Below are 26,696 nucleotides of genomic sequence, written 5' to 3' on the forward strand. Positions count from 1 at the left end.
GGGCCGAATGGCCTACTCCTGCTCCTATCTTCTATGTTTCTAAATCCCTTCATGGTGTTGCTCCACCCTATGTCTGGAAGCTCCTGCAGCCCAATAAACCTTTCCAAACACTCCTTTATGATGATTCTGGCTTTATTTCTTTGTCCCACCATTTGCTGCTTTGGACCTCTTTTCTGGAGTTCTCTTCCTACATTTTAAGTACCCTTTCAAAACCCATCTTTTTCATCAAGGTTTCTGTCACCTCTCCTAATATCTCTCTTCCTGGTTCAGCATCCATTTCCATTTCCTATGCCCATCTGTGAAATACCTTTTAGACATTCCTTACTTTAAACATGCTGTACAGATTTACGTTGTTGTATCACAATAAGTATTTTGCCCTCTGCTGCAAGTAGAGCTTCAATTTAAACAGTACCCTTATTTAAAGATATTAAGTCGCTTTTTTAAAAATTTCCCTTTAAATATGAATGGCAATCTAAACAGAAAACCTATTCCCAGTAAGATACAGCAACTTGTCAGATGAGCAAATCCAACATCATACACTCAACCTCATAATTTGTGTCATTCGGTCAGGTCAATTTTTAGTTAAGCACTGTAGTCAAGCTGTGTGCATTCTCTGTAAAATAATGATCTAAGGGAGGAGATGAATGACTGTAATATAATGAGTGGGTTCAGATGTCATTTATAAACGCATCTAACTTTGTTCTTCTAAGTTAGGACAGGCCCATAACTTTTTTATCTTCAGAGTCTGGAATGTGTAAATCCACATACTGAGGACTGAATGTGCATGTTATGTTTGAACTTGTATATCTGATCCAAGAGTATTTATTAATAGCGATGGCATTGTGACATCTTACATGGTGAGTTCCAGTAAGTTCCCAGTCTCTAGGATCATTGGCAGCGGGGAAGAAGAAATCCATGTGTTACTGGGGCACTATAAACACATCTTAGTTTGAGAGTATAGGCATAGTGGGGCTAGGATCAAAGTCTCTCCCACCTAGTTGCTGTAAGAGACCTATCAGAAATTGACTTTGGTAGACACAGGGTGTTCTTGAGGCTAAGGCACATTATTGGGGTAGGGTAGTGGGAGCACTAACATTGCTCACCTTGCTGAGCACACATTTGCCACTATATTAAAGTAGTAATTGGCTGTACACTCTTTCTTTAATTTTTCCCTTTCTGCAGGAAATAGTGTCTGTTCTCAGACGAACATCTCAAGAGGTCACTCTATTACTTTGCAGGCCTGAATGTGGTGTGTTACCAGATAATGATTCATCTTTGGTGAGTTCCATTGCTAGAAATTCATGGTCGGCAATTACAGAACTGTTCATCCAAAACTCTGCTGCCCATATCCTATCCCGTATCAAGTCCCGCTCACCTACCACCCCTGTCCTTGCTGACTTGCATGGCTTACTGGTCCCCAAATGTCTCAAATTTAAAATGAAATCCCTTCATGGCCTCTCTCCCTATTATGTAACCTCCTCAAGCTTTACAACACCCCCTGAGCACTCTGCGTTCTTTTGACTCTGGCTTCTTGTGCACTGCAGCCCTTTGCCTCACCATTGGCGGCCGTGCCTGCAACTGTCCAGGCCCGAATCTCTGGAATTCCCTCCCTAAACCTCTCTGCCTCTCCTCCTTTACGACCCTCCTTAAAATCCAAGGGGGAAAAATTCGGTATCGCCCCGTTTGGGGTGCCATTATCGGCCGTGCGCAAAGTTTAGCGCCTGGTGCTAATTATCGCCTCCGACAACAAACTTGGCTTTTATCACCCCTGGAGGTGATTGGAGCGCTAAATCAGGCGCCTCACACCTGTCTTAAGGCGCAAAGGCCGAGGAGCGAGGCGCTACCTCGGAGCGCTGGCGAAGCAAGGAAGGGCAAATCAAAATGAACCTGCAAAGTGCTGCTCAGTTCTCAAAACTCCTTCACGCAGCGTTGAATCTCTCCGGAAGTCAGTCTCTCTCTCTCTCTCTCTCTCTCTCTCTCTCTCTCTCTCTCTCAGAATGCGTGGTGCAAATATGTCACCGACAAAAAAAGGCAGGAAGCGGTCGCCTTTAAATAAGGCTCCCCTAGTCCCTTTCTGACAGCATAACACTCCCCTGAACCTGTCGTTGTTAGCGGCAGGCGGTAAGGGAGGGGGCGCCACTCAATATCCAGTCCGGGGCACTAATGGGGCGTTGCGCGCTTGACTGACGTCACAATCTGCCGGCGCAGGAGATCGTGGCGGTAGTGTTTAGCGCTGCCGCAAAATGTCTAGTTAATTTCGCGAGCGGCGCAAACATTGCCGTGCCCGGGCGCTAGTTGCTTTGCGCCCCAATTGGCGCCCTCTTAAGGCGCTAACGGGAGGCGCAAACAACTGAATTTTCCCCCCAAATCTCTGACCAAGCTTTTAGTCACCCTTCCTAATATTTCTTTGGCTCGGCCTCCATTTTTGTCTGATTATGCTTCTGTGATGCACCTTGGGATGTTTTTCTACATTAATGTACCTATATAAATGCAATGTGTTTTGAGAAACTAGAAAATCCATATAAGGTATCTAAAAATTAGATTGCTGTAGATCTTGACGGGGATCCAAAATTGGAAAATACTGGACCTAAGAATACATAGGCACACATCTATGATGCGATCTTATTTATAGAATGATCTACACATTTTAAAAAGCCAGCTGGAGTCAGTGGATGCAGCGGCCCAGAAATTAGTCCGCACAGTGCACGTTTTTCAGGCGCTACCCTGATTACTAAGGCCCCATTATAGCATGCACACATTTCTGGCTGGAAGTGCACCGCCGGCCATATTGGGTAAGAACAAAAAATATGCGTCCTTATGGATATTCAAATAAGTGGTCTAACCCCTATTTGAGGCCCTCTCACCAAGAATGGCCAGTGCCAGGTGCACTCGGGACACCAGGCCTAGGGATCTCCTGCTAGGCCCAACCAAGAAGTTAAGTAACTTACCTGAATGTGGAGCTAGGAGAAGCGGGAGTGCTCCTCCTGACCCTACATTAAAAGAACCGATTGCTGCCGCTCCTGACCCCAACGCCCATTCTTCTCCCAGACCCCAATCCCCCATTCTCGGACCCAACCCATTTACCCGAGGGTCACTGCAACACTAGCAGCTCTCTTCGCTGGCATGCACTCATTGTCGCGCCGGCTCCATTATAGTGAGGCCTGCGGCCCAATATCTAGAGAGCCTCTGACCTCACCATTCAGGTGTGCCTAACTTTCTGAACCATAATTTTGTTTGTTTTTCACAATTAAATTAATTCTAAAATGTGTAAGCTATATATATTTGCACATTATAAATGTGTCCCATCCTTCATGTTTGATCAATAATTCATTTTTTTTAAAACAATTTTTAATCCCTCTGCTTTGAGAGAACGATTTGATGGGGAGGGAGATCAGTGTTACAGCATTATCCATCTATTACTTGGTAACTTGCAACAATTTTTTTTTAGATTTTCACAAAAATTGTTAAGTAACTTATTAGACTTCTGGTTCCTCTTGGAAATCAGTATAATACTTGGGAAGCTAACAGTATGTTGATCCCACAACTGTACCTGTGCCTGGAAAAAAAATATTTTGTTATCAAAACCCATATGTATTTATTACTTTAAACTACCTTTTAGAAAGGTATAACCATACAAATCTTTTCAGTGTAATGAAGAAACCCCAATTTAGTAAGCCTAACACAGCCAGGACATGTTTCTGCATGCTTAATGGTGCTTTTGTAATACTGAATCACTAATCTAACCTCGCTAACCTCAAAGCACCTCAAAAGTTTTAACTGCACTTCAAAAATGTATTGTGCTTTATTTATACTGCAATCCTGGAGGCATTATACTGTATTCAATTTAATGAGGAATAATAGTCTTCCTAAATTTTGTATGGAAGCTCTTGTGCTGAATCTGGGTTTGTATTTGCTTTGTGCCATTTTGCTTTTCTGCTAAGCACCAGTCTATTTCATTCCTCTAACCTACAATTTGTTAAAATAGTGGCATTCAGGTTGTGCTTGAGGTGGAATTGCATTTTTCTCTCAAACTGGTAAATGAGCTGATTTTGCTTGCCTGGGCATCTTGTAAGACAATGCTTGTCTCAGCAGCTCCATGTAATGTTCAATTATAATAGAACAGGTATGGTTTTTTTCCCCTTTTAGTCTAAAGTTAGAAACCAGAAAAGCAATGAATCAAGTCGAGATAGGAATAAAAATGGAGACAAGGCAATGGCAGGGCAGGAGAAGCAGGTATAAAGTGAAATTATACCAAGACAGTCAGTCCGACTTGTATGCAAATTTTCTGGGGAGAAATTAGAGTTCCAGCAGAGCTGTTTCTGTATTACTTTGGCATACGTTCAGTTTTCTGCATGGATGGTAGAATGGGAGCAGTATTTTTTCTTTGAACGTGTAAAATCCTAGGCCCTGATATTTACGGGGAGGTGGGGAGGATGTGCGGTAGCACAGGAAAAACCTAGCGTACCCGGGAAGCAGAGGTCCTGACTAATTTAATGGCAGGACCTAATTATCATTTTATTCTTCCATTTCCCACCCGGCAGCCGGCCAAATTGTTGTGCTGCCAGGCGGGAAAACCAGCGGCAGGAGGCCACAGCCAGGGATCCTTGGGGCAGACCCTGGCAATCAGTAGGGAAGGAGCGAGAGATCGGGGCTTGGTGGCGGAGGAAGAAAATGGCAATTGGGAGCTGAAGATTGGGGCTGGAGAGGGGGAGGTAGGTGATCGCGGCAGTGTATCAAGGAAGGCCGCGATCGGCAGAGGGGAGGCCTCCTGGCCCACAAGAAGTGCTGTAAAAGACACTTACTTTCTTGAGCTGGCAGCTCCTGCCGCTTTTTGCTGTTGGGTTTCCTGAGCCTTGGAAAATCCTGGCAACTGTTAAATTTAAATCAGGCTCCCAGTTGCACTGTGGGAACCTGATTTAAATATGTTGGCCGAGAAATTCCGTTTGCAGGCCTCCCGCGGGTGGAGGGCTGCGATCTGGAAAAATCTGCACCTGGAGGGCTCCCAGGAGGCGCAGAGTTCTGTTGCTGGATCTCTTCAAACTGCCGGTGCGCAGGGCCCACGTATCCCAGAGACGCAGGCGGTTCGCAGTGTCCCTGGGATCACGTGGGCCATGGGGAGCCAGTCAGAGAAGGGAATCTCCCTTCATACATTTGTCAGGAAGACCTGACCTGTCAAATATATGAATGGAAATCACCCCCAAAACATAGTAAAACTTTAAATAAATTAATAAAAAATCACATTTTTAAAATGACTTTAAATTACATAAATTAAGGCCTAGAAATTCAGTTGTTTGCACCAGCCGCTAGCGCCTTAGGAGGAGGAGAAGTGGGGCGCTAAGCGGCTAGCGCCCGGGCGCAGCACGATCTGCGCCTCTCGTGAACTTCAGTTAATTAGCGGCGGCGCAAAACCTTTGCGCGCGCTCAGCTGCGCGCGCAGATCCTGACATCATTTCATGGTGCAACACCCTTTGTGCGCCCCAAACCGGAAATTCAGTGGCGCCGGCCTATTGTGCGCCTGGCGCCCCTAGCAACTGGTAGAGGGGAACGGTTCCCAGTCGCTGCGGGGCGCGGGGGGCGCTAATTAAAGGGGACTCCTCCTGCAGTATAAATGGCAGCCATTTTGCACCACTCTTTCTTTGTGAGAGACGGATCTTTGGAGAGAGACAAAGGTAGAGAGCTTTCTGGTTTGGCTCAACACTCGCACAGGTACTTGTGGCTTCAGGCCACAGCTTTGCACTTGTCTTTAACTTCAGTGTCATAGCATTGATTGGAAACATATAATGGGGGCTGCAATGGGTGGAAACGTTGGGCTTCTCCATTGCATTCAAAGGGCTCAGAGATGCCGTGAGAGGGTGCCAGTCATGGCCAGACGGAGAGGGCCAACAGGTGTCGGCAAAGGAGGCCTTACCCACCCAGGGCATACCGCCAGCAGTTCTCATATCTGAACATGTCTGAGGAGCAGTGTGTTCGGAGGCTGCGATTCAGAAGGGCGGTGGTCAGTGAGATCTGCCACCTGCTTCGCGGAGATCTGCAGCCACAGCTGAGGAGCAGGACATCTCTGTCGGTGGCAGTGAAGGTGACGGTGGCTCTCAACTTCTATGCCACCGGCTCCTTCCAATCCGCTACTGGGGACATTTCCAACATCTCCCAGTTTGCGGTACATTGCTGCATCCGCCAGGTGACCAATGCCCTTTTCAGAAGGAGACGTCAGTTCATCTCCTTCCCCATGACGGTTGACGAGCAGCAAGAACGTGCAATGGGCTTTGCAGCATTAGCGGGCTTCCCCATGGTGCAGGGCGCCATTGACTGCACGCATGTGGCTTTGCGGGCACCTCTAGAGAATGCCGAGGATTACCGCAACCGGAAGGGCTACCATTCGCTCAACGTGCAGTTGGTGTGTGACCACAGACAGCTCATCCTAGCTGTCAATGCCCGCTTTCCAGGCAGCAGCCACGATGCCTTCATCCTGCGCCAGACTTCTGTGGCAGACATGTTCGAGGCCCAGCCTCACCCACGAGGATGGCTTCTCGGGGACAAAGGCTATCCTTTGTGCACCTGGTTGATGACCCCGCTCCGTGCGCCCAGCACCCCTGCTGAAAAGGGATAAAATGACAGCCATCAAGCAACCAGGAACATCATTGAGCAAACAATCGGTGTGCTGAAGCAACGGTTCCGCTGTCTAGATCGCTCCGGGGGAGCCCTACAGTACTCGCCTGAGCGAGTCTCCCATTTCGTTGTCGTGTGCTGCATGCTGCACAACCTCGCTATCCGCAGGACTCAGCCACTGCCAGTTGGAGGACCACAGGAGGAGGATGAGGAGGACCAGCACAGGAGGGAGGCAGAAAGTGCAAGGGCCACCCGTCGGCGGCTTATTGCAAGTCGGTTCTTGGCCCCCTCTCGGAATGGCTTGTGCCAATGGCAGAAGATGAATGTAGCCACTCCACAAGGCCTCAGCCGAGCAGGGCAACCAGGACTTCCAAAAGAAAGCATGGACAGTGCGATTTAAGAATTTTTTTTACTGTGATACCTCTGTGCCCTTCCCACATTACAAACTAATGGAGAGAAACCACCACCAACCCCCCCCCCCCCCCAAAAACACAAATACACCAGTCTCGGCCTTTACAAGTAAAACAAATATACCAGTCTCGGCCTTTAAATATGAAACTAATACAGCAGCCTCGGCCTTTATATATGAAACAAATACACCAGTCTCGGCCTTTATAAGTAAAACAAATATACCAGTCTCGGCCTTTATATATGAAACAAATACACCAGTCTCAGTCTTTATATATTAAAAAAAAATTTGGCCACACCTTCTACTTTTTCCCCTGCGAGGGTGATCCGTTTCGCTTCCGTGACTGGCCCCTACCCGCCCTGCAGCTCCTCCTCAATGGGACCCCAGTGGCTGCAGCAAGGCTGGGGGAAGGCTGCTGAGGGTCAGATGGTGAGACAGCAGATGCCTTTGGGGGTCGGCCTGGACCAGCTCTGGGCCTGGAGGGGCCGGCTGCTGACTGCTCCCACTCTGCTTGGGCGGCAGCAGTCTGTCCAACAGCTGGTGGCAGCTGCAATGGAGGAGTGACAGTGTTGGCTGCAGGAATGCTGCCAACCTGACAGATCACAGGCACTCCCTGGTCGGCTGATACATTGGCACGCGCACGGGCCAGCACTGCAGCATGCGCAGCAATCTGCTGAGGCACAGACTGCTGGGCTGCTGCGGCACGGCGAGTGCCCCGGCGATGCCTGGCCGATCCAGCGAGTGTGGTAACAGTTAGTGCCCATGTGGCCCTGGTCTGTGTCTGCATGACAGCAGCCAGTGAATGCACAGCACGACTGAGCACTTGGCTAGAAGCCGCCTGTGAAGCAGCGAAGTCCTGCTGACTCCTGGCCTGTGCTGCACTGAATTGTTGCAGACTCCTGGCCTGTGCTGCTGCGACGTCCTGCAGACTCCTGGCCTGTGCTGCCCCGAATTCCTGCACACTCCTTGCCAGTGACTCTATGGAGTCAGGCATCCTTGCCACTGCAGCCATGAGCTCAGTGTGCCTGCGCGCAGCCTGGGCGCCCATTTCCGCTAGGAGCCGCACCTCCTCTGCGCTCACCGTAGCAGGACTGGAGGCCGCACTCACCCTCCGGGGAGATGGCCGCCGAGCTTCCCCACCCCTCCCGCTTTGCTGCAGCCCGCTGGTCCCCGGAGCTTCACTATCCTCCGACCCTTCCCCCCTGCTCCCCTCCAGGGAAGACATGTCACCATCATGGCCATGGGCTGCCTCGGCTGAGGGTGTCCCTGATGGGCTGGCTTCCTCTTCCTCCTCCTCTATGTCTGACTCTGACACAGTGCCAGCTTGAGGGGCTGCCTCCTCACCTGGCGAGTCACCATCTGAAAGCAGGGAGGCACAAGAGTTGCTTTAGAGTGAGGACAGGGCGGCAGCGAGGGAGGCATGAGTGCTGCTGTGCACTGCATTGGTTCGATAGTGGCAAAGGATGCTGGTGTGAGGCGCAAGTGGAAAGGGAGAGGTCCAAAAGGTGATGACCTTACCATTGGTGCCCAGAACAGGGTCAGCATCTCCAGTGGCGACGGGGCCACTCAGCCGGCCTGCCATGATCCGCTCCACTCGCTGCTCGAGGTCGCTGAGCTGTTTGAGGTCAGGACGGCCTCCCCCGGTCTGTCGCTGCTGTCTTCTGTTATGCGCCAGCTTGGCCTGCAAGAGAAAGGACCGCCTCTAAGTACAGTGTCAAGCCCTGATCTTGCCTGCACTGCCTCCCATGTTCGATTAGCCCTGACAGTGTCTATAGTCCTGAATGCGCAAGTGCTTTTCATGACAGTCCCATAGCTGCTGGATGAGGGCTGGCCATTAGGGCTTTCAGACCCGTTTGGCCATAAAGTGAGGTGCACATGCAGGGATGAGGAGGACACTGAAAGGGTACTCACCCCGACAACCCGAGTGAGGTCGTTGAATTTTTTCCGGCACTGGGTTGGTGTCCTGCCAACCACGCTGTTGGACGTGACCCTGTTTGCCACATCCCTCCATGCTTTCCGATATTCGGCGGGCAGCGGCCTCCTGCCACCCTCAGGGAAGAGGATATGGCGCCTGCGGTCCACTGCGCCAACCAGCAGCCTCAGGTCACCCTCGCCGAAGCGCTGCGCTCTCTCCCTGGCCTTCTCCATTCTCCTGGGCGTGGAGCTGTTCCAGAAGCAGTGTTCAGGCCTTGCCTTAGGGCTGCAGTGTGCAGGGCGTGGCAGCCAAGCAATTCCACCCTCCCCCTTTAAGTGCTGACCGGCGCCTGACTGCCCTCAATGAGCAACTCGCCGCACCTGCGCTGCGCCTGCCTTCAGTGTTTGCGCCCGGATCGCCGGCTTAGCACCTAATGATAGTCGTGCATCGCCTGCTTTAGCGCAGCAGCAACCTCTTGGGGCAATGCAACTGAATATCGGCGAAGGTGGCGCTAAGTTGCGCCGGGCGCAAAAGTTAGCGAACGCCATGCTGTAGCGCCCCAAACGTGGCTATACTGAATTTCTAGGCCTAAGTATTTTAAACAAAAATTTTATTTTTTGAAAAAAATAGTTAACGTGGCTAAAAATAAACTTACCTTTCTTTAAAGTATTTTTAAATGATAAATCAGTGGAAAAAAAATTTTTTTTACAACTCTTATCCTAGTAAAAGCAGGCCTTACACCTGCTTTTCCAGGCACAAGAATTGTAAATGTTTTCTGCGGGCGGAGGGTCTCCAAAAAATGGAACTGTCCCCCCGCAGAGGCGCTGGAGGATCTGTCAAGAGCTTTCTTGAGAGATCGGAAATGCCGGTTTCCAGCGCATGTGCAGTGCATGCCTGAAACCGGCATTTCCGTTGGCCCTACGGGCGAGTACACAGCGCGTACACACCCGTAGGGAACGGAATTTCTGCCTCGTTAATGAAGTGTCTCGCCTCTCTGAGGCGGAATACTCGCATAGCACGGAACCCGCCATCGTGAAAAAGGCGGCAGGCACGTTTGCGGCGGATTGGGTTACGCGTTCCCTGGTTTTTAATTCTTAAGCATCCCCCCTCCCCCGACCTACTCCCACTCATCGTTGGGGTGGGGGGGGGGTTAATATCAAGGCAATAGTTTCCCCCCTTTCCTTCCTCAAAAGAACATGCAGGGCCATGCACTCCGTACAGATTAGAGGATATGTTGCTCCCAGACCTCACCAGTTGATCACTAGGAGGCATGCAATAGTGATTCAATTGCATCGCTCCCTCCAGTTTTCCCTCTCCCATGCTTGTTGATCAGATGCCTCCCAGCATTCATTCTGCAGTACAATCAATTTGTTTTTTTTCCTTTTTATAAAATCCTAATTGTGAACTCTTAGTACACTTTTTGCATTCTGTGCTTAAATTCCTTTTGAATTTTCTCTGTCGCAATTGATTGTTTCTCAGACACTAAAGTTTGTACTTCAATTTTATTTCAGATATTTTGGTCATTGTGGTTGTCCCAATTGTTGTTGGTGCTGCATTCTCTCCTCCCTCAAATTCGCATTGGCCAGGAATGCTTCATCAATAGTCCACCCCCATTGTTCTTTATAATAGTCTTCTCAAGTTGTTATGCAGCTTTCACCACAAAGCATTTGGCAATTTAAGAAATATTTTTTCTGCTTTTGCATTGCAGTAGATGTTGACTGCATAATTAACAAGGGAATGCAATCCTAGAGAAGCATAGAAGCTAAAAACAAAGCTTCAGATTGTGCAACAGTTGAATACTGCTTTTAGAAAAATATATATATCTATAATTTGACTAAAGGGCAGTCTGTGATTGTTACAGAGTGTAAATAATTCCCTGACAAAAGAGATCTATGGAACTGAATTACAGAAACCATGCTTGGACAGCACGCCGATATCTGGAAAGATGAATACCAGCACTGTGGATGAAGATGGCATAGAGATTGAAAATGAATTTCAGAATCCAAGATTGAAGTCTCCTTCTCGAAGGGATAGCTATAGTGACAGCACAGACTGTGATGATGTTGATAAGCATTCCATGTTAAAAGGGGATGTCAGTCTCAACAAAAGAATCACCCTTTGTCAGATATCTGGTAGTGCGATATCTTTCTCCAGCAACCAGTATGAAATGCCATGCAGTCAGCAAGAAACCATCCAAAATATTTACTTTTCCCCACAAGAATCTTCTAAACTGGAGCTAATTAACAGGTTGGTTCTGAAGCATACATTTCAACATTTTATAAATGCAAAAATTCAACATTTTATGCTCCTTCCAACATTTTCTGCTTCATTTTGTACAAATGATCAGCATATATGGTTCAAATGAAAAAGAGCAGGACTTTGTTCAGGTTCTGTGGTATAATAACTGACTGTGGTTGCAAAGGACAGAAATAAATACAATCTTTATAATGAATACAACAATCAAGGCCATGATCCAACTCTAATAGTGATTTTGTAGGTTCAATATTTTATTCTGTTTTATATTCAATCAAAATTTTTGGTGATTATTTTTCTTTGCTAATCAAGGTAAGGAATATTTGTGATGGAGACTGGTACTTACTGGGTACTAGTGTCACCGTGAAGCACTCCCAGGTCAAATATTTCATGGCCAGATGCAGAGTAGTGGTCTCTTCACTAGGCTTCCATAATACATCTTGACTCCAACATCAGAAGAACACTATTGCACCAGTGAGAGTTTGCCAATTCCATACCACCCATGCTTGTACCTTCTGAGTAGCATTACCAGTTTGTGTCAAGTTCACTGTAGGCTTATGCTACGGCACCACACCTCTACAAGGGTTGAAACTAATTACACTTATTTATCATGATACCTTTGCAGCCAGCAGAGAGGTGGATGCTTTTCATTTAATTTGTGTTGGATTGAAACCCAGGTCCTGAAGAAGAGAAGGGGCTCTGGAAATTACATGGAATTTTTTCCACTCTCCTGTCATAATTTCAACAGGAGACCTACAGAACCCTCAGTGAAATGGCATAAGCAATCATTTCCAGCCATTTCTCTCAAGTTTCTGCCAATCTCCAATTGAAATTGCAGCAGGCGATCAGGAGCACCCTCCTGGAATTTCAGCAGCAGTAATCTTTAAAAAACTGCTTCTTCCAATCTCTATATTTCTTACAATATTATATAGGATATTTGATTTGTTTGAAAACCTCTAGTTCCTTATTAATTTAAGTGTAAAACCAATTTTACTTTGCAAAAAAAGCAATATTGTACAATCCCCACTTATTGAAACAAAAAGCAAGCCTACCCTCACCAAAATGCAATCTTACTGTTTCGCTTTTCTTTCCATGTGCCATTCTCTCATTAGATAAAATAAATGACTATTGTTATGTAAGCAAACACATCAGCCAATCTTGCATGCCATCTGAGATGAATGAGCAAATAATCTGGTTTTGGTAGTGTTGATTGATAAAAGAAAGTTGGCCAGGACACTGGGAGAAGGCCCTGCCCTGGGATCTTTTACATCCACCTCAACAGGTGGACGGTACTTCCATTTAGTCATCTCATCTGAAAGACAGCAACTTTGATGGTGCAGCATTCCCTCTGTACTGCACTGAAGTTTAAGCCTACAATATGTGCTCCGGTCTTGAAGCAGAGTTTGAACCCACAACCTTCTGACTCGAGAGTCAAGAGTCTTTTGGATGAGACAATTAACCAAGGCCCCGTCTGCCCTCTCAGGTGATGTAAAAGACCCCATAGCACTGTTTAAAGAAAAGCAAGGAGGTTCTGCCAGTTTCCTGGCTAACATTTACCCCTCAACCAATATCATTAAATCAGAATATCTCACCATTTATCCAATTGCTATTTGTGGGGTCTTTCTGTGTGCAAATTGGCTGCCACATTTGTCTACATTACAACAGTGACGACACTTCAAAAGTACTTAATTGAAGCACTTTGCGCCATCCTGGGAATCGTGAAAGGTGTTATATAAATGCAAGTTCCTTTTTCTTTCTAAATTTAAAACTGTATTGTTAAAGTAAACTCCATTCAGGGAGTCCAGAACCAGGGGTCACAGTCTAAGGATAAAGGGTAGGCCATTTAGGACAGAAATGAGGAGGAATTTCTTCACCCAGAGAGTGGTGAACCTGTGGAATTCTCTACCACAGAAGGCAGTAGAAGCCAATTCGTTATTAAATATATTCAAGAAGGAGTTGGGTATATTAAAGGCTAAAGGGATCCAGGGGTATGGGGAGAAAGCAGGGACCGGGTACTGAAATTGGATGATCAGCCATGATCGCATTGAATGGCGGAGCAGGCTCGAGGGGCCGAATGGCCTACTCCTGCTCCTATCTTCTATGTTTCCATTCTGTGTCTGTGCAGAAGATGTTAAAGGAAAAGGAATAACACTCACACAATTCAGGTACAATCTGCATGTGCAAGGATCTATACAGAGTACAGGAGCTAATTTTATTCTTTGATTCTGATTTTTATACAAAATGTTGGTAACTATTGGGTAGATATTGTCAGCTGTTTTCCTACAACAACAAAGGTGGACTCGGTGATGGAGAGGGTATGGGGTCAGACAATACAAACACATAATGGGTTAATGCCTCCTTTACATCATTGGAAGGTTGAATTTAGTACTAATGTATTTAATGTTCAAATTGCCAAAGGAATTTCTTCATTCCTCTGTCACTTCTTAAAAAAACATTCCATATGTCAAATTTAGCTGTTGATGATCTGAGCAATTCAGTGGAAAAACAAGTCATAGCATGAAAAGACACTCCTTTATTGAAGGAAGTTCACTTGTGATTTAGATTCTTATTATAGACTTCCCTAGTTTAAGCTGTTCTTAATCCTAATTGTATTCTAGAAAGCCACCTTCACCGATGCTTCTGGACCTTGCACTCCTGGAGCAAGGTTTTGGACTTGAGCCTGAGGTTCCCTCTCCTACTCCTCTAGATGAGAACTGCATTATCTCCAGTTCAAGATCGGAAATGGAATATTCAGCCTCTTCGGATGTAATAACCACTTCAGTACAGCATGAGAACACCAAGAACCTTGAAGAGGAGGGGGAAGAAGCCGAATTACAGCCAGTAAATATTCATGATAGGTTACCCGTTGCACCTTTTTTGACAAAATAATGTTCAGTTTGAAGTAATCAGTATAATTAATTTAATTTGTGATTGATCCATCAATTACTATCTCGTTTGAATAGAGAATGAAAATCCAGTGCACTTAAAATTTTCTAACTCATTTAGTTTAAGACCCTCTTGTGTGCAAGATAATTTATTCTACTGAGAACTCTTATATAATTCACAGGTAGATTTTTCTTTTGTGTCAATGCCTGCTGCTTGCTCTAAAATAATCAGCATTTCCTTTGCCACAGGAAGCGGAGTTGCATGTTACTTTGAAGAAATCAGAAAAGGGGAGCCTGGGATTCACTGTGACAAAAGGGGATGATAACATTGGTTGCTACATCCATGACATCATCCAGGACCCTGCAAAAAGTGATGGAAGACTAAAACCCAGTGACAGGCTGATAACGGTATGCCCAAAAAATGTGTATTGACATTAATCAGTGTAAACTTGAAAATTATATATACAATGATAATCTAATAAATAGCAGTCAGCATGGGTTTAGAAGGGGGAGATCATGCCTGTACAACCTCCGAGACTGCTTCGAAGAAGTGACTACCCAAGTATACTGTGGGAAACCCTACAACGTGGTGCACCTCGACTTCCAGAAAGCATTTGACCAAGTTTCACACATGGGGTTATTAGTTAAGATCAACACTGTAGGGATTTATGGTAAATCATGGAAATTGATAAGAAATTGGCTGAAGAGTAAAAAAAACAAAAGTTAAGAGAAGTTAAATGATGTCAGGGTGGGGGACGTTCTGAGTTTGGGAGCCTGGGGCTCTGTGTTGGGACCACTCCTTTTTCTAATTGATGTCAATGAGTTGGATTCAGAAACTCCATCAGTAAAATTTGCAGATGATGCTAAAGTTGGAGGAGCAGGGGAATCTAAGGAAGCAGCTCAGAAATTAAAGAATGAGGTGGACACAATATATATGTGGACAGAAAAATGGCACATGAAATTTAATGCTGAGTAAAGTATTACACATAGGAAGAAAAAGTGGGAGATCCATCTGCTGCATGAATGATGTTGAAATAGCTTCAGAAGAAGTTGAAAGAGACCAAGGAGTCTTAGTAGACTCAATGCTCAACAGGTCCAACGATTGCAGAGCAGCAGTCAAAAAAGCCAATAGGATGTTGAACTAGTCAGCCTACACCTTGGGCACTGTGATCAGTTGAAGTCACTAAGAAATAAAGGAGATAAACAGGTATCGGAGGCAGTGCAGAGAAGAGTCACAAGGCTGATCCCCGGCGTCAGAGGTTATGAGAAAAGACTGGAGAAACCTGGGCTTTCCAGCTTGAAAAGGATGTGTCTGAGAGGTGATTTTATAAATTATATAAGGTGGTTAAGGGAATTGGAAAAAGTAAATCTGGAATATTACTTTAAACTGAAAGAGGATGCAGGTTCAAACTAGTAAATGTATAGACAACTGATATCAGAAAAAATTGGGAAATGGATTCCAGATAGAGTAGTGAAGGGGAAAAATCAGAGAATCATTTAAGGTGATGAAATGGGGGGATTGTCGGGTCTTTCTGGATAGATGAATTAAGATGGGCCAAATGGCCTCCCAATCTGTAATTATCTTGTGATCTTCTGGTAAAAGAAGGTCTTGAAATGGTTAAATGTTAAGTGACTGCTCCAAAACTGCTACATTAAAACAAACTCTTCTCCAAATCTTTAATTGAGATGAGATATATAGGACATTACTTCATTATCATTTCCTCTTGTCCCAGCTACATTTGTTCTCTGCAGTGTAGTTACATTATGGGGTGAATCCAAGGGCTCGATTTTTGCCAAGCACTAGGAGGCGAGTTTGGAGGTGTGTGAGGTGGTAAAATCGCAAAAAATGGCGGGTGGGCCCGATCCTGCCTCCAAGCAATTTTCCCACATGCGTGTTTTCTGACCCCATTTCCAGCCCGCCTCCAACCACTCAATTGCCTCTATTATCCCATTTTGAGAGGCCTTTCTGATTTTTAGACATTTCCCCCATCCTACACGCCTCCTCTGGAACATGCTGGGTAATCCTGGCGGCCTCACAATTGGATTGCTTACTAACAGCTGCAGCTCCACCATTAGAAAGGAGTTTTCACCGATGATCATTTGCAGGTGGCAGAACTTTGTTGTCTCCGGTCTGGGCGAACTTTTAGCAGGCCTACTCATTGTTGTGGAAGTTTGGAGCCTGACACCCATCTCCAGTGTGACCTTCTGGGAAACCCCTCTCCCCACCTTGACTGAGCGCTTCCTCAACTGAGGCATATACCATTTAATTCCTTTCCTCCTGGACGTCAGATTCGGACGAAGACCAGCCATGGCAGCAGCAGAACCATGAAGAACAGCAGCATCAACAGGAACGCCAAGCTACTAGTCACCCACCTGAAGCTGCACAGGCCAGAAGGCGCCAGCGTACGACAACATTGCTGCCCGGGATGCAAGGGACGCACTCACCTTGGCCAGATTTGGTTAGCCTGCACAATCAAACACTTTTGTCTCGCACCTTTTTACCAGAGCATCAACAAAGGAATCCGCAGGTGCTTCTCCAATCACTCTGACAACCATACTGACAATTGCAAGGCGCCCTAAGCCCTCAATGTGAAAGTCCTATTTGCGAAATGACACAGGCCACAACTTCAACAGTTTGCCAGCAAATCTGTTTACAATACAATGACAATAATGGCTGGTCCAAATACAAAACATCACAGCACCCAAGTGACTACCCTTGAGACTAATTGTGCTTTATCTTCCTGTTATCGAATTCTTCATTAAGATGGAGAATGAAGTAGTTGACTCAGAAACTAGGGTCCTCAATTTAAATAAAGGAAACTACGATGGTTTGGGTAGGATTGATTGGGGAATGGCAGTCAAAGGGTTGACGGTGGATAGGCAATGGCAAACATTCAAAGACCGAATGGATGAACTACAGAAGTTGTTTATCCCAGTTTGACATAAAAATAAAACAAAAAAGGTGACTCAACCGTGGCTAACAAGGGAAATTAGGGATAGCATAAGATCCAAGGAGAGGACATACAAATTGGCCAGAAAAAGCAATAATCCTGAGGATTAGGAGCAGTTTAGGATTCAACAAAGGAGGACAAAGGGATTAATTAAGAAAGGGAAAATAGAATATGAGAGTAAGCTTACAGGGAACATAAAAACTGACTGTAAAAGCTTTTATAGATATGTGAAGAGAAAAAAATTGGTGAAGTCAAGCGTAGGTCCCTTGCAGTCAGAATCGGGGGAATTTGTAATGGGGAACAAAGAAATTGCAGACCAACTAAATACATATTTTGGTTCTGTCTTCACAAAGGAGGACACAAATAACCTCCCAGAAATGCCGGGGAACATAGGGTCTGATGAAAGGGTGGAACTGAAAGAAATCAGTACTTGTAGGGAAATGGTGTTAGGAAAAGTGATGGGACTGAAGGCCGATAAATCCCCAGGGCCTGATAATCTACATCCCAGGGTACTTAAGGAAGTGGCCCTAGAAATAATAGATGCATTGCTGGTCATCTTCCAGAACTCGATAGACTCTGGAACAGTACCCATGGATTGAAGGGTAGCTAATGTTACCCCACTATTCAAAAAAGGTGGCAGAGAAAAAGCGGGGAATTATAGACCGGTAAGCCTGACATCGGTAGTGGGGAAAATGCTAGAGTCCATTATAAAAGATGTAATAGCAGAGCACTTGGAAAGCAATGACAGGATCGGACAAAGTCAACATGGATTTACAAAAGGTAAATCATGCTTGACTAATCTACTGGAATTTTTTGAGGGTGTAACTGGTAAAATAGATAAGGGAGAACCAGTGGATGTGGTGTATTTGGACTTTCAGAAGGCTTTCGATAAGGTCCCGCATAAGAGATTAGCGTGCAAAATTAAGGCACATGGGATTGGGGGCAAGGTATTGACTTGGATAGAGAACTGGTTGGCGGACAGAAAGCAAAGAGTTGGAATAAATGGGTCGTTTTCCGAGTGGCAGGTAGTGACTAGTGGGGTACCGCAAGGATCGGCCCTAGGACCCCAGCTGTTCACAATATATATTAATGATCTGGACGAGGGAATTGGATGTAATATCTCCAAATTTGCGGACGACACAAAGCTGGGTGGGAGGGTATGCTGTGAGGAGGAGGTCATGAAACTCCAGTACGATTTGGACAGGTTAGGTGATTGGGCAGAAACATGGCAAATGCACTATAATGTGGATAAATGTGAGGTTATCCACTTTGGTGGCAAAAAGAGGAAGGCAGATTATTACTTGAATGGCAATAGATTGGGAGAAGGGGAAGTGCTAAGAGACCTGGGTGTTCTTGTGCACCAGTCGCTGAAGGTAAGCATGCAGGTGCAGCAGGCGGTTAAGAAGGCAAATGGAATGTTGGCCTTCGTAGCGAGAGGGTTCGAGTACAGGAACAAGGATGTCTTGCTACAGTTGTACAGGGCCTTGGTGAGACCGCACCTTGAGTATTGTGTGCAGTTTTGGTCACCTTATCTGAGGAAGGATATTCTTGCCATGGAAGGAGTGCAGCGAAGATTCACCAGGCTGATACCTGGGATGGCAGGAATGACGTATGAGGAGAGATTGTGTCGATTGGGCTTATACTCACTGGAGTTTAGAAGATTGAGAGGGGATCTCATCGAAACCTATAAAATTCTGTCAGGCCTGGACAGACTAGATGCTGGAAGGATGTTCCCGATGGTCGGGGAGTCCAGAACCAGGGGTCATAGTCTAAGGATAAGGGGTAGGCCATTTAGGACTGAAATGAGGAGGAATTTCTTCACCCAGGGAGTGGTGAACCTGTGCAATTCTCTGCCACAGAGGGCGGTGGATGCCAGTTCATTAAATATATTCAAGAAAGAGTTGGATATATTTCTTAAGGCTAAAGGGATATGGGGAGAAGGCAGGGACAGGGTACTGAATTTGGATGATCAGCCATGATCTCATTGAATGGCGGAGCAGGCTCGAAGGGCCGAATGGCCTACTCCTGCTCCTATCTTCTATGTTTCTATGCTCCTATGTGGTGCTTCCCCTGTGGCTTCAGCAGATGTGCAGGCCCCTTGCTCAATTTCTTGCTGCTCATGTCTCAACACCTTTGGCGGCCGTCCTCTGGGGTGGTGAACCTATGCGGGCTCGCCAACAGTCTGCTGCTCCTGCGGCTAAGCAGGGGCTGAGACGCCGATCTCAGTTGGGTGAGGACTCTGGTGGGACTCTGACCGAGGGCTCTGCAGTGGCATGGTCGTGTGAGCGCTTGGAGAGGAGGCTCCACTTCTTTGTTCTCTGCCACCAACATCCCTCTCATGGGTCAGCCCCACTTCAGAGCTAGCAAGTGGCTTGACAGCACCTTGCTGCACTTCAGGGGGGCCATGATGACCTGTTTCTGCACTGGAAGTCCTACTCCAGAGGACTTCCATGAAGGTCTGGTTTGTATGCTCAATAGCTGACCATCGCTCCTCAAGAGATGTCATTCTATTCTGAACAATTACCATGTTTTCCATACCCTGGCAACTAAGCTCCTCCATGGCTGAATAGTTAAGTGAATGTGACCATAGAGAGAGAGGGAATGGGTAAGGGTGCAGGGATGTAAGTGTCAAGTGGGATGTGGAGGAAGAGGTTGGCAAAGCAGAGTGCTGGTGAGGAGAGGCGATGGGGATCAGATTGAGGGTGATGGGAAAGTCATATTCACTTTTCCTGTACGGAGAAGGTCATGAAACCTCTTCCTGCATTTGCAGCCAGGTTCTGCGGCTCATTGAACTGGAGTTCACCTCCTCGGTCGCTTGCAGCCACACCACTTTTGTCTGCTGGGGTGGCTTTTTTCTCCCTGAGGAAGGGAACGGCACCTCCTTATTACATCTAGCTCCGTGCACCAGAGCTTGGAGGGCGGGCTCATCAAACCGAGGTTGTGGACATTGTCGGGAAATCAACTCCTCATACAATTTGCAAAGCGTTTGCAGTCTCCAGAAGAAGCAAGGCTGCTTGCAGGCCTTAAATCCAGCAACATTGATGATGTCATCGGAGGCGACTTTCTGTATGAAAAGACTCAATGGGCCAGGGGTTCCCACACGCAGGAAATCAATTGCCAATTAGGGGAAAATCCCACTTTTTCTACACTTCACTTAGGAGTCGGGCTCCTGACACGATTTCCACCTGACACGCCCCAGCCTGCCCACACTGGCAAAATCCAGCCCCAAGTGTTTAATTTTTAAATTTTATGTAGTATTTTAAAAATGAATGAAAAATAAGAAATGTCCAATTTCCAAATCTCTTACTGCGTATTTAGTAGTGTTCCTATAACTGGGTAAAGTCTAAATTATTTGCTGGTGTGTTAATTCTAGGATATCCTATCTATATTGAAACATACTAGCTTGAACTATTTTACCAGACCAAGCCTATACAGATGGTCCTTTTAAAATGCAACAAAATACTTCCTAAATGGCATTAATAGACACTTTAGCAGAGCTTTTGTTCCACCGAAAGTATAGTATCTGTGAAGCAATTACAGCTTAATAAATGTTATTAGGTACAGGATTTCACATTATCAGTTGAGTAACTAAAAGAATCAGATTGCAAAATTGGCTTCACGAGCAAAAGCTTCCAGACAAAACAAGTCCAAGCACAAGCAGAGATGCAGTAAGCGTGCGAATGGGCGTTTAGTTGGATGACTCATGTATTTGGAAGATGTGCCTTACATGATAACAGCTTTAGTTTCTTTTGCCACTGCTTGCCACAGGTAAATGGTATTGACATCACCAGCATGAGTCATGCGGAAGCAGTGGATTTTCTTCGATCTATCCCAGATACAGTCACTTTAGTAATTGGACGGGTCCTGGAAATACCAGAGTTTCCGATAAAGCCACATATGCTCCCTGATATCACAATGATGTGCCACGAGCATGAACTAGGTAAAGCTTTTTAAACCATTCTATTTGTTGCATTTGTAAAAATAGACAAGGGTTTGAACAGTGTGTATTGTGACTAAATTTAAATGAGATACTGTAATTATTACTGGACCTTCTGTCTCCCACAGTATAGAATGTACCTGGAAATGAGCCTGTTGTCGTAAGCTTGTACATTTACCTCATCATAGGTAAATATACAAGCTATGTTTTGTAATTTAGAAAAGTGCTATAAACCTGGCTATCTAGAAGTTAATACTGTAGATTGAACATAGTGGCCTAGAAATTCGGTGGAGGCCCAAACGGGGCGCCAAGCTCGCCTGGGCGCCAGAATTTGTGCTGCGCACAGAGCCGCTTGCGCCCGCCGGAAATTCATCTTGTGTGCCCTAAGAGGGACACGGGGCGCTGCTCGAGGCGCTCCACGTCCCTCTTAGGGTGCTGAAACTGAATATCGCAGCGCAACGTGGTGCTGCGGCACGGCGCGCTGCGGTACTGCAGGCCTTCCTCCCATTCTTAAGGGGGAGCGGCCTGCTGCAGCGCGATCTCTGATTGCGAGTGCCGGCAAAAGAGCCCGGCACCGAGGAGAAGTGCCGGGCTCTCGGAAAACAGCCGGCACTGCCGCGGGGGGAGATCAGGAGGCCGGGGACGGAGGTGCTGGCAGGCGGCCGCCGAAAAAAAACAGCTGCCCCGCACCTCCACCTTAATTTGCGCCACTCCCGCCACAGGTAGGCCCCGTGAACCGGGCGCGATTTGCGGCCAGAGTAGCGGAGGCGGACGCAAACAAATATGGCGATCGGGGCGCTGCGCACATCGATGACGTCATCGGTGGCGGCGCAGCGCTACAGGCTAACGCCGCCATTAGCGCCCCTGATAAATATCGCGGGAGGCGCGGCCAGTGGCGCTACAGCCACTGACTGCCCTCTTTAGGCGCTAACTGCTGGCGCTACACACCGAATTTCTAGGCCTGTACGTTTAAAAAAAAATTGTATGTGTTAAAATATAACAGTAAAATGACTAAACAGTCTTTATTATTTAAATAAAAGGTGAGGGTCCAGGAAACATCATAATTTTGTTGTAAGTTCTTCTGTTACAATTGTATTGGATCCAAAATTAAAGCCAAATTAAAATCTTTACCATTTTTTTAAAATTTATGAATCATTAAAGTTAGGTTTTGTTGCCATTTTAAAAGCTTGGGTTTTTTAGGGTGTTCTTCGGGGCTTTTTTGCGTCAAATCCAGTGGAGAATTGGGGGAAATTGGACCCCAATAAACCTAGGCAAAATCAGAGACAATTAGTAAAATATCAATTTCTATTTGGCACATTGCTAAGAGTCAAGAAAACAAGCAAGGGATTTGAAAAGTCTGGGATTGTTCCCAGTGACTGGAGAGAGGCCCATGTGGTGTCTATATTTAAAAAGGGCAGCAAGTCAGAACCAAGGATCTATAGGGTCATTAGTTTAACTTAAGCTCAAAACAAGTTGCTGAAAGGAATTATTAGAATGACGTATGCTCATCTGAAAGAGAAGGGGCTATTGGAGAATGCCAATATATTTTCTGGAAGAGGAGGTGCGGTCTCACCAACTTGATTCAAGTTTTGAGAAGGTTGTAAAGTTGGTAGATGATGGAAACCAAGTAGATACTATAAGTATGGCCTAGAAATTTGATGGCACTGCACCTGTTTTTCAGGTGCAAAACAGGCGCCTAAGCATCAAATATGGCAGGCTTATTACAAGGTGGAAGTGCGCCGCCCAAAATATTGAATCGGGCTGCTCCAAAGGCGCCCAGCGCGCACGCCAGAACTATTAAAATTACTGATCCAGATACTTAAATAAGGATTCCAGGCTTGTTGTAGGACCCATTTGTGATACTGGGCTACCCCAGCAACTGACTCGCCGCGTGATAAACTCACCCAGCAACTCGTTGCACTAACAGGCAGGAAGGACACTTCAGCCCTGCTATTTAAAGGCTTCATCCATTACTTACAGCTTAGTTGCTTGTTTCTTCTTTTAGGCTGCTGGCTAATTTCTGGGCATTTTTTTTGGCCTGTTTTATGACTACAAAAAGTTAATTCTGACTGCTGAGAAGATGATTTTGCTGGTACTGCACTGTTTTTGGCTGCCTTCACCACAATTAATATGAAGTAAAAGAAAGACTTGCATTTATATAGTGCCTTTCATGACCTCAGGACGCCCCAAAGCACTTCACAGCCAATGAAGTACTTTTGCCGTCTAGTTGCTGTTGTAATGTAGGAAATGCGGTAGCAAATTTGCGCACAGCAAGCTCCCACAAACAGCAATGCGATAATGAGAAGATAATCTGTTTTAGTGATGCTGATTGAGGGATAAATATTGGCCAGAACGCCCGGGATAACTCCCCTGCTCGTCTTCGAAATAGTGCCATGGGATCTTTTACATCCAACGGAGCAAGTAGACGGGCCCTGGGTTAACATCTCATCCGAAAGATGGCACCTTCAACAGTGCAGCACTCCCTCAGTACTGCACTGGGGTGTCAGCCTAGATTTTTGTGCTCCAGTCTCTGGAGTGGGATTTGAACCTTCTGACTCCGAGGCAAGAGTGCTACCAACTGAGCCATGACTGACACTGCAGTCATGGGCAGCTTTGTAGGACTGCCTTTGGGGCTGGAGGATGAGGGGGAGCAGCAAGGTTGACAGGAGAGAGAAGGAGCAGCTGGGAGAAGAGTGATGAGGAGAAGTGGGGCACTGTGCAGGAGGCCATACCCACAGCTGGTCTTCAGGGAGCACTTCTCCTACCTGGAAGAGCAATGTCCGAGACTCCTCCGTTATACAAAGGAGGCTTTCACCAAGCTGTGTCACCTGTTGCAGCCACAGCTTGAGCCTTGAATCAATGCATAGATAGCACTGCCTGTGGCTGTCAAGCTCACCATGTCCCTTAACTTTTATGTCACAGGCTCCTACCAGGTTGCAGCAGGTGACATCAGCAACATCTCACTGCTGCCTGGACCGTTCACGAGGAGCTTTGCAGTACTCCCCTGATTTGTGGTCCTCTGCTGCGTGTTCCATAACTTTGCTATCATGATGGGCCATCACATAGGCAGCAGGAAGTGGAGCAGGAGCATGAAGAGGAGGAAGAGCAAGAGCAGGAGCAACATCGATCGTCAGAGACCCGAAGGCCAGGATCTTACCTGAGGAGGCGTGTTGGGGGCGGGACTGCTGGTTTCCGGGTTCTAGTCCCGTCCCCAGCGACGTCTGACGAACAGACGCTATTTTCCCCTGATTGGCCTTGTTAAGCCCGCCAATTAAGGGAAAGCCGGTGTCAGATGACGTCCGTGCATGACGCTTCATCTGCCGGTTTTGTTAAAGTGACAGGCCCCATAATTTTTTGACAGATCATTTGACAGCATTGAGGTGCTGTCAAACACTGACAATCACAGTCCAAAGGTGAGCCCTTTCACCCAGGCTCACCAATAACACTATCCTTAGGAGAAAACAGATGGCAACTCCATGTGAGATTGCAGAAGCCATCTGTCAATTCTCCCGCAGATGAGGCTTCCCAGAAACATCAAATCTTGTCACCTGCAGATACATATAAACAGAATAAAAATATTTCTCACTACATTCTCTCACCTGTCATACTTACCTGTGCACCATTGCACCCATCACACTACCTCTGCAGCTGTCATTTGCACACTTACACTGCAGCTGACCCACAGCTTGCCTCGCTGACCCTGACTGGGTTTCCCACCATCGTGAAGGCTGCATCAGCAGGCAGAAAATTGTGAAAAGCCTCTTAACTGCCTGTTAACTACCCGTTAACAGGCAGTTAATTGGCTCTAATCCCCTTCCCACCGCTAGGAGACGGGTCCTTGCGCGAGTCAGGGACCCGACTCCCGGGAAGATGGTTCGGAGCGGGGTTGGGACCCGCTCCCAATTTTTCCCATTTTCCCAGCAGTCCCGCCTCCTCAGAGCTGGTAAAATCCAGCCCTAACTTTCAGGGTTCTCAGGGCAACTCATCAAAGAGCGCTTCATCTGAACCATCCCTCCAATCTGGCTGTATTCTTTCAGCCATTCCTAATGGATCTTACCCTCACTTCACTATAAATATAAACACTAATGTTCATATTTGGGGGGCGATTTTCCCACTGGATGCGAGTTGGAGGAGGGTTTCAGTTTGGGTGGGTTTGAAACTCGCCTCCACTGAGGTTTTAAAATTTTGCGATTTTCCCATGATTGTCCACTTGATTTCAGAGGTGTGGGATGCCCTTGCTCAATTAGTGTTTTGGGACTGAAACTTGCCTCTGTTGACAGCACTTTTCCAGTCTGATTTTATGGCTTCTTGCTCCCTTGGCTCATTCCACAGCATTTCTGCTTCTGCACCACCTCCAACATCTTTTGCGATACCTATGTCCAATTCCAAGGCAAGGGCCTACCCGAGGCTCTTGGATGTGGCGCTGCAAAAGTTTCTGAGGGGGTGAGAGCTAGCATGGAGGTGCTCTTCCACTCATCTCGGAGGAAGAGGCCTGCCAAAGAAACCAAGGCTGCGAGGGTACAGCTGGCAAGGGATATAACCTCCAGATCTGTGTGCAGATTGGGAGATTGTTTCTGTGTATTGATGAAATGCCATCCCTGTTGGAAAGCATTAAAATGATTTGAAGCCAAAATGTTGGCATTATACCATCTGTTCTTTCACCTTAGGCAGCTCCACATTGCGGGCACCGCCACACTTGTGTTGTCTGGTTGGTGGCCTGAGTGAAAGGAGGCCAGAAATGCATGTCCATTGTCAATGAAGTCCTAGGATGGAGCCAAGGACATGTGCCAACTTGGGCAACCTATGCAAATCTGGCCATAAATTCATCCCTTGCATCACTGGCAGCCATGTGCTCGCGTGCTGCCACTGCCGCTGGTCAATACACTGGTGCTCTGACCTCCTCCTGCTCCTCCTCCTCATCTTCATCTGAGGAGGGCTGGAACTGAGCCACGTGCTCATCAGAAAGCTGCAAGCCACGACGCTGTGCGATGTTGTGCAATGTACAGCAGACCACGACCATTCTGGAGACCCTGTATGGTGTATACTGCAGGGCTCCACCTGATCGGTCAAGGCAACGGAAGCGCATCTTCAACAACCCAATGGTCTGCTCTATGATGAACCTGGTCGAAATGTGGCTGGCGTTGTAGCGCTCTTCAGCCTTGTTAGCTGGCCTCCTGATCGGCGTCATTACCCACTTCTTCAGGTAGCCTTTGTCACCAAGGAGCCATCCGTTAAGTTGGTTTGGTGGATTGAAAAGCAGAGGAACACTAGAGTGCCGCAGGATGAAAGAGGAAAGAGTCATGGCAACTTCCACAGAACTTGGCGCAAACATGCAAGAACTCCTTCTTGTGGTTACACACCAGCTGAGCGTTGAGGGAGTGGAAGTCCTTTTGGTTGACAAAGATAGCTGGGTTGTGATGGGGTGCCTGCCATATTTGCGAATTTAACCGAACGGGCGGTTATACTTGCTTGATCCCTTGAGAACTGGATGTAATTTTGGGCCTTAGCGAAAATGGCATCGGTAACCTGGGTGATGCAACTGTGGGTGGCTGACTGGGAGATGCCGCTGATGTCTGCTGATGATCCCTGGAAGGAGCCTGAGGCAAAGAAGTTGAGTGCAGTGGTGACTTTGACAGCCACTGGTAAGGGGTGTCCACCCGTTCCTCTGGGCACCAGGCCTTGCTGCAGCACCACAGATCTCTCGGACAACCTCTCGTGAAAGTCTCAACCTCCTTTGGCA

At 46.7% G+C, this 26,696-nt stretch overlaps 1 protein-coding gene across 6 annotated transcripts in view; it reads left to right on the forward strand.

Moving 5' to 3' along the window:
- Positions 1–26,696, forward strand: part of ptpn13 (protein tyrosine phosphatase non-receptor type 13) — a 358,778-nt gene that overhangs the window by 250,105 nt on the left and 81,977 nt on the right. For all 6 annotated transcript variants that reach the window (XM_085963776.1, XM_085963803.1, XM_085963794.1 and 3 more), the window contains 5 exons: positions 1,183–1,278; positions 10,792–11,177; positions 13,802–14,024; positions 14,318–14,476; positions 20,788–20,959. In XM_085963776.1, coding sequence (XP_085819902.1) covers positions 1,183–1,278; positions 10,792–11,177; positions 13,802–14,024; positions 14,318–14,476; positions 20,788–20,959 — 1,036 coding nt within the window. The remainder of the gene's footprint in view (positions 1–1,182; positions 1,279–10,791; positions 11,178–13,801; positions 14,025–14,317; positions 14,477–20,787; positions 20,960–26,696) is intronic.

This window comes from Somniosus microcephalus, chromosome 2 (genome assembly GCF_052327205.1).
Source record: "Somniosus microcephalus isolate GS21.2 chromosome 2, FLI_Smic_1.0, whole genome shotgun sequence".
Classification (NCBI taxonomy): domain Eukaryota; kingdom Metazoa; phylum Chordata; class Chondrichthyes; order Squaliformes; family Somniosidae; genus Somniosus; species Somniosus microcephalus.